General features: G+C 36.7%; 1 protein-coding gene across 1 annotated transcript in view; it reads right to left on the bottom strand.

Moving 5' to 3' along the window:
* Srfbp1 (serum response factor binding protein 1) overlaps positions 1-9,126 on the bottom strand; it is a 24,448-nt gene that overhangs the window by 9,667 nt on the left and 5,655 nt on the right. Inside the window, exons 2-3 of the mRNA XM_005356098.3 lie at positions 7,152-7,240; positions 6,314-6,386 (exon numbers count right to left, since the gene is read on the bottom strand). Of these exons, the coding sequence (XP_005356155.1) occupies positions 6,314-6,386; positions 7,152-7,240 (162 nt within the window). The remainder of the gene's footprint in view (positions 1-6,313; positions 6,387-7,151; positions 7,241-9,126) is intronic.

The following is a 9,126-nucleotide window of genomic DNA, read 5'->3' as shown; positions in this document are numbered from 1 at the left end:
TATGCTTTTAGTTCTAAGTGTCTCTAGTGTCTTCACTCTGTGGCATCTCCCTAAAATCATGTTAGACACTAAACTAATCAATCATTCCCCTAGATGTGGGCACCTTTTAACTTATGTTTGTTCCCAACAGAACAGTACACCTGCAGAGACATCAGAAATCTACAGCACACACAGTTTCAAACTAAGATGAACAAAACCTGCATATACAAACATGGAACTCTAACAACTTTCCTAGAAACAGCCTTTACATTTTAAAGTTTCTTTAAAGTTTATGACAATTTTGTGACTAATCAGACATATGATCCTTAAAAACTAAGATGCTTTCTTAGACCATGATGAATAGAAGATCCAATGTTCCCCATCCTGCAACTTCTATTATAATGTACTTCAACAATTATGAGGGTTTAAAAAAGCAAATTTCACTCCCTAATTCACCCCACATAAAAATGATAGATTAAAGGCTTGGCTGCTTTAGAGAGGAAAAGGGAGAGCATGTAAAGCAGATGTCTACGACTTTACTAGAAATCGCCAGAATTAAAAATTGGAGCAATTTTCCTTGCTTGAAATAATTTTTATTTTATTCTTAAAGATTAATTTATTTTTATATATGTATGAGTGTTTTGGCTGGATGCAAAATTTTTACATTAACAGTTGACAGTGCTTTGGATGCTTTCATGGTTATTAGGATACAGGGAAAAGTTCAGATTTCCAGAATTACAAAACTTGAAATCATGTGCATGCAGTGCCCACTGAGACCCGTAGAGGGTGCTGGAGCCCCTTAGAACTGGAGTTAGATTCAAAACTGCCACATTGGTGCTGGGATCTGAACCAATGTCTTGTGAAGAGCGGCCAGTGTTCTTAAACGTGAAGCCATCTCCCCAAACCCTATAAATTTTTATATTCAAGAAAAACACACATTAATGAGCTTCTCTTGCTATCACAACATATTAACTTCATGTGCATAGTATTAGTGTGCTATAACATACAGAAAAACCCGAAGTACATGATTTTCATCATAAAAATTATTGTTATATGTTCAAGTTGATATGTATAAATATTTGAAACTAATCTGTCTCAGTGTTGCATGCTTTTTCTTACTTGTGAATCCTAAAATTTATAGATACATAAAATCACATATGTACTGATGTGGGATTTCCTTCTGTATGCTGTGATTACCGTTAATGAATATAGAAACTACTTTGGACCTAGGGCAGAACTTAGCTAGGAGGGGAAAACTAAACTGGATCCTGGGAGAAAAAAGGGCAGAGCAAGGAGAAGCCATGTAGCCCTGCCAGAGATAGACACAGGAACTTTACTGGGTAAGCCACTGCCACGTGGTTTTATACAGATTAATGGTGATGGGTTAAATTTATATGTAAGAGTTAGCCAAAAAGAAGTTAGAGCTAATGGGCCAAGCAGTGTTTTAAATAATATAGCCTCTATGTGATTATTTTGGGGCTGAGCAGCCGGGAACCAACAAGCAGCCTCCACCAACAATGTACTGATGACTTTAGGGCAGAAGCAGAATTGTCCGGGAACCACGGGGAAAGCTGGCAAGAGGGATTTTAAGCGACTCACAGGGAATAATACGCACTAAGTACATTGTGTACTTGCATGAAAAAAGTCTTATGTTACAATATATAATTTTAAAAGATCAATTTAGGGGAATGGAGAGAGGGTTCAGTGGTCAGCAACAGTTATTGCTCTTGAGGAGGACACGAGGTTGGTTCCCACCACACATGTGATAGCTCACAACTCAGCTTCTGGGCTCTGCTGCCATCTCCTAGTGTTGAGTACCAGGCACACAGACATGCAGGCGAAACACCCACAGACAGGAAAAACATGAGTAAACAAATCTTTAAAAAAACAAAACAAAAAAACCCTAAGCTTAAAGTGTTAAACCTTAAGCAGAAAACAATTAAAAATCTGTTTCCAATTCACCCCCAAACTGAGTTCATACCCATTTATAGGAACTGAATTTACTGCTGCTTTTTTTATTGCTATTTCCTACAAAATATGCTGGTAATAGTTTCTTCTTTTTCGAGTACCCATTATATCTTACTGGAGTTACAATAGTATTGCTTGTTCAAATTTTTTTACATTAATGGTGGAAAGTGCTTTGGATACTTTCATGGTTATTAGGAAACATCCTGACAAGGTGAAAAGTTCATGTTTCCAGAATTAAAAAACTTGAAAAATCAAAATCAAATAAAAACAACACCCTTCCCCCCATTCCGCACTGAGCACTTTCTAATTCTAAATCAGATGAGAAGGTTTATTTGGATGTATCAATTCCAGAATCAGTTCTTTACTCAAAATCTTGGTGTGCACTGTAACCTCATCTGTAAGAGCATTTCATGTTTACTAACTCATCCTGCAGCCTGGCCTGCTTCTCCCAGGGACAGGAAGTTTCAGAGGACAGACACCACTTACATTTGAAACATCTGCTTGTATTTAGAAGAGTAAGGTGAGGCCACCATATGCTTGACATAATGTCCTCATTACAGGACCTACAATGAAACAATATTAAGGGGTCAGGAATATGGCCTATTCAAAGCTCAGACTTCTAGTTGAAGAAACTGCATTCCAGGAAGCAAAGTGGGATTTCCATTTAAAAACTCCTTTTTAAATGGTGTTTCCGGAGTATGAGTGGGGCAGTATATATTGCTCTCTGTAACACCGCCAACATTTCCTGTTGATCATTTCAAAAGTCACAACAAGACTTTAGGGTCCTGTCCACTTTAAGAAGAAAAGTTCTGTTTTAACAAATGAAGTAGGGGATGGTGAGATGAGTCAGTGGGTAAAGACACCAAGTGCAGAGACTCTAGTTTGATCCCCTTGACCTACATCACAGAGAAACATGAGATCCAACAACTTTAAGTTGTCTCTGACCTCTATGCATCTGCCGCATATTCACACATGCAAAAACAAACAAATAACACTGCAAAAACACAAAGTTATATGGCCTTAGGACACTGACTAAGGTGACTTTATATAATGAAAAGCTAGCTTTTTTCAATCTTTATATTTCTGACACTTAACTTTATTACTTATTAGTAAGTAATAAAAAACCCTCAATTTCATATCCTTTTAGTAATAATAGTTTAGCATCAAAAAATGCTGTATTAAAAGCCACTTAACCATCCATATGCCAAGCACATCACTACCTGTTAGGAGAATTAACTGAGGAAGCCGACTCACAAGACACCTTCCCTGAGTAGGAATGCTGTGAAAACAGACCACAGCAGAAATGTAATGAGCTATACTTAAGGGGGTCAATAGTTCTGGAATCAAAGGTAGTGCTGCGAAAGGTTTCTTAGGACTGGTAACATGAAGAGTAAGGTGTTAGGGACCAGGGAGGTGGTTTAGTAGACAATGTTGCTGCCATGTAAGTAGGAAGATTTGAGTTAATCCCCAGCATTCACACAAAAAGCCAACTAAGTTTGTTGTACTATCTTGCTTCAGTTTTACCTTTTTGGTTTCCAGATTAGTAACTTGGGGATCTTTAAGTCGATAAGCTGCCTCTCAATGAGAAAAAACTTGTTTTAGAAGCCAGTATGTACATTAACACCTTAAGAATATGAATACTATCAGAAACAACATCAGAGAAGCACCCTTAACACTATATAAAATTAGAACCTATCATTTTACAGAATCATAAAGATCTGATCCCTGTATCCTACACTGCGGCCAAAAAGAAACTACTCCCACTTCTAAAAATATATGGGGTTTTCTCCATGAGGATGACATCTTGCAACAAAATACCCTATTATCATACCAAGCAAGTATGAAACAGTATGTCATGAGCACAACTATTAAAGTCTAGTGGTATATGAGCTAAAGAAACAACTCCTCTAGAAAAATAGTAAGTAGAGGTTCTCCTCCAAATTTAATTGTGTGACCGTGAATCTACTGTTTTGTGGTTATTTCTCTGATACTCCTATATGTATGAAAAACACTTCCTTACAAAATTATGAAAGACCTTTCAACTGAAAAAATGATAAGTATATTTACCCCTTTCAGAAAAGACGGGTTCTGTAAAAGTACCACAAATCAGAAATGAAATTAAACACTTTAGCTAAGTAAACAAATAGTTGATCTAGTATTCCTAGTCTGGATTTTTATATTTAATTCAATTACTGCCATATTTAAATCAATATAAAAAGAGATTAAAAACAAAAGAAACAAGATAAAAGTCAGACTGGCCAACCCAGAATAGCCTAATCCCCACCAGGAATTCAAATACGTATACTATAAAGTATATGAATTCAATACACAGCCAGTAAATTGTGGCTCTATGTGGTAACGGCAAGTGTTCTCACATAGCGGGAAAGACATATGTAGTAACGTTGCAAACATCTCTAGGGTCTGACTTCCCTGTTGATGAAACTAAAGAACAGAAAACAAGCTTCATATACAGATCAGATACGACAACTCGCTAACTAACAAAAGCATATTATCGAGAGTTACAAAATGCAGGTGTTCTACATTCGAAGGTGTAGAGAACTGACTCTACTAAGGCTTCTCCCGCCCCCTTTCTGATAGGCGGGAGAAGTAGATTGAAGCCAGATTAGGGTGTTTAGCTGTTAACTAAAAGTTTATAGGTTTAAGTCCTATCAATCTAGTAGAGGATTTAGCTTAATTAAAGCAATTGATTTGCACTCATTAGATGTAAGATGTAGTCTTGCAGTCTTTATCAGAAGTTAAACTTTGTGGGTTTGCTTAGGGCTTTGAAGGCTCTTGGACTAACTATCCTAAACTTCTGCTATAGAAGTAAGGGAGACAGGGGAAGTATCAGTGTGCTAATGATTATTATTGGTGACAGCATGTTGTTGCTTTTTGTATGGTCTTGGTGAATGTATATTTTGGAGTTGTTATTGCTTGGGAAGGTGGTTAGTGGGGTTGAATAAATTAGTCGTGTGTAAAAGAATAGATTGATTAGGGCGGTTATTGCTTTTAATGTGGCTAAAGATAAGTTATTATTTTTTATGAGTTCAGTGATAATAGCTCATTTAGGTAAAAATCCTGTGAGTGGTGGCAGCCCTCCTGTTGATAATAAAATTAATGAGATTATAGGTAGAGCTATTGGTATTTTATTTCATATAAGTGACATGGAAGTGATTGATGTAAATGAGTGGGCGTGGAAGATAAGAAATATGGGGACAGTTATAATGATGTAGATTAGGAGATTTAGGGTTGTTAGTGATGGATTGTACGGTAAAATGGAGACTATTCAGCCTATGTGGAGTCACTTGTCAACAAATTCCTTATAGACTGAAAGTCTGTTACGTGTACTGAATTCTTCTTTCAGAGAAATCAGCAATTATCTAGTGGTTCAAAATCTGTGAACAACTAAAATTACAAAGACTAATAATACTTAGAAGAAATCACAGGAAAGGATCTACCAAAAGGATTTTATATCTGACAGTCCTATAGGAGTGACAACTACTAATAAATATGGGGCTCTTCATCCCCAAGAGTCATTGCCCACCCCCGTAGTAACAGGGATAACTGCATCCTACTCAACACTTTCTCATTCCTTAAAAAGGGCAGTGAAAGCACTGATAATTCAACTCAATTAAAATATTGTTAAAGAATTCTTTTGCTCTTTTATCTAAACCAAACTTGAAAGTTACACTAAATTATAAAAGTCAAAACTTACACAGAAAATTACCCTGCAATTAAGATAATTGCTGGTACCAAATGTTGTTTTTAAATTCAGCAATAAAAAAAAGTCTTCCAGACATTTAATGGTATGTCATTTTGTAAATGAAAGTTTCCACAAAAAAAGGGCAGCAAGAAGACCTAAAAATTATGCTAGTGAAGAGTCTCGCTGAAAAGACGACACTATGAACCATGTTGGTTCAACACCACATTTATTTTAAGTTCTACAGAACCTCATAAAACGCTGACACCACTACACAGAAATTTATTGAGTTGGCAACAGGAGAAGCATGATGTCAGCAACCAGCATCACTATCCCTGTTTCCAAATAGCACAAACCCTTTAACTATTGACCTTAGTTTAGAATACACGCCTCAGTAACAGTAAAAATAAAAGCCTTAGACATGAGGCATCATAAAACACAAATGAGTTTAGTTTGGCAGTTTCAACTCAAGTTAGTCTAGTACTTAAAAAACAGGGAACGATGCAAGCTTACACATATCACAGTTTTGCAAAGGTGCCACTCATCACCAAGTTCAGCCACACAAATAAGCCTTGAGCAACCCAGGAGTCCTTAAAGAGACACCATGCACACAAGACAAGGGCTGCCAGGACAAACAGCACACAGCACCAACTCGCACACCCTTACCTTCATGGCGTGAATTTCTTCAAGCAACCTTTGGGCTCGTCTCTGATTTTTCAACAGTGCATCTTCAGTGCCCCTGCAAAGAGACAATTATTACCAAGGAAAACATGAGCTTTAGAGACATGTCATAAATAGTGTTTTAAATTTTTGAGAAAACCTATGTGACAAGCATGTACCCTGTACTGCTGTTTTCAACCCCCTGCCACACACACCTGCTGTCACTGTGTTGGAAATGGGAGGAGACACACGCTATATTGGAATCATTTCACTGGCTGGTTGATTTCTCTAGTCTTTTAACGACAATGTCAGTTACAAAAACTCTGTTTAAAGTAATAAAAGCCTCCTAAGACACAACTAAAGGCAGGACAAAACTGCAAACAGCTTTTCATTGACACTACTGATGCTGGAAATAAAAAATATTCTTTTATTCAAAAACATCATAGCATATAATAAACTGATAAATATTTTCACAAGATACCAAAAATTTCAAAATACTATGACAAAGAAAGGTGAATGAAATAAAGTCATAACTGATACATAACTGATACATCTTAGACTTACTAACACTCAGAAATAACTTCTAGTTACATAAAGCACATAAGGAACCCTGCAAGCAATTTCAATTTGGAAGGAGGAAAGGGAGAACTTTCTTAAAAATGGAAGATATTATTCTGTATCTTAAGCAAGAAAGGTTCAAAACATACATACAAAGGCACGCTGAACAGCTCACTCCACCCTAGATCATATCATAGAAAACTTCAGAGCTGAGTGTATACTCATTTTCCTCTAAAATACTTTTGACATTTTATTAGTTACAGGATTATTACTTCACACAACTAACTTTTTGGACTTCAGTCTGCCAACACTCCTGACAAGTTTTCGGATAACCAAAACTCGAACTCGCTTCACTTCCTTTCTCAGCTTCACAACCTGGGAGGAAAAAAGACAAAATTAATGGGAAAAAAGACATTTTGAATATTATTACACAGAATCCTACAAGCTCTGCTTGACATTCTCAGACTGATGCAAACTTCTTCCATAAACTGTGTAGGACACAAAGGTAAAAAACTGTACATGCCAGGGATCAAAGGAGAACCACTAGGATTCTATTTTTAAAGACACAACATTTCCAGCAATTAGCATTTTACTGTTATACTCAGGATTGGAACATACTAAATGACGATTTTTCTATGAGAAATACCTTTCACCTCTGAGATCAAAGACTCATCTTTATCATTTTTGATATCACACCTTCACCTTTCTTCAACAGTTTCATGGAACTGTTTGGATGTTCAGGCTTTCTCTTGGTCTCTGGCCTCAGTGTGCTCGTACTGCCCATCACAGCTGTTACCCCAGTCTTCTTGAGATAGGAAAGAGTCTCCCCTGAGCCTGTTACCATCTATTCTTCCTGACTGGCTCAACAACATTTATGAAGGTCACAAATTTCCTCTTATTGCAATTACGGGCACCTCTACAACTTACTACAAGAACATTAATGTCTTACTTTTAATCTAATTATGTTCAATGTGTCTCCCCCCAGATACTTCCATGAAAATTAAAAAATCTTATTTTACTCAACATTATTTCTAAACATTTAAAATAGTACACGGCATACAGACCATGTTCAACAAAACTTGCTGAAAACCAGAATAGAGCACACCTTTTGTTCATTTTCTGCTTCAGATGTCTGCTATATTAAAAGAACATAATCACAATCTTTCTCACTAGAATATAGCAACATCTTTGAAATTTTCTTTTTTTACTATAGATTTTCTTCAAGGAATAAAAGAACCTCAAAAAAAACACTATCCATGAACACCAAGTCTGTTACTGCCCTTTCTCACAAGCAGAAGATAGGCATTGGGGCTACATCTGCAATCCCATTGCTTGGGATGAAGTGAATGAAAATACCACAAACCTGAGGACAGCCTGTAGTGTATGCCTGGTCTGAAATAAGCCAGGACTACAGAATGAGATTATTTCAAAAAGCAAAACAACAAACTAAAAATTGAGAAACAGAATCATAATAGGTTATGATACATTGCAAAATTAAGTCATTTATGAAAAAAAGTACTACCACATGTCAATTTAAAACATTAAGACATATTCCTCAGTGCTTAACCTTGCAGGCTTATGAAATGATAATAGAACACTTACTATTAATAGCAAACTTAACTAATATATCTCAGCAGAGCTGGTCCCTGGTTACATTCCAATCACAGGAAAGCTAGTCTCCAACTTCAAAACTCTGATTTCAAAAGGGGTATGCTCGATATTACTTGGTAAGAAATTCTGGAACAAAGAGAATGCTTTTTTCCATAGTCACATTTTACACCAAACCAAACATGTTTTTCTTGTTTAACTTTCTCAGTATCCATGTACAGGCAACAGACAAATTTAAGTATAGCACATAATAAGCACTCACTATATATAAAAAAAGAAATGTTTGATTTTCTCCCTACTTATTACTCTAAAAACTTAGCTTTACTTTTGTAAAACATTACCAGTGACATTTTTGTGAAGCCATTAACGGTTATCAATTCATTTGTCATCCAGGAATTATAGGGCTAAGCTGGCATGTGTGTGGCAAAAGGCCGTCACAGTTCAGCAAATTCTCTAACCAAAAGCAAGCAGAGCTAGCTGGTATCTACAGTGGGACATACCCATGACTCTGGCACTCAGAGGCCAGGGCTGCAGAGTTTGGACTTTGAGGGCTAGACTGGACTACCTAGCAAGGTCTTTCTCAAAAACTAAAGAATGAACATGTATGTGCACACACACGGAAGGAGGGAGGGAGGGAGGGAAGGAGGGAGGGA

This window comes from Microtus ochrogaster, chromosome 18 (assembly GCF_000317375.1).
Source record: "Microtus ochrogaster isolate Prairie Vole_2 chromosome 18, MicOch1.0, whole genome shotgun sequence".
Lineage (NCBI taxonomy): Eukaryota > Metazoa > Chordata > Mammalia > Rodentia > Cricetidae > Microtus > Microtus ochrogaster.
Note: the sequence above shows the minus strand (reverse complement) of the source record. Positions and strands in the feature narration are given on the sequence as shown.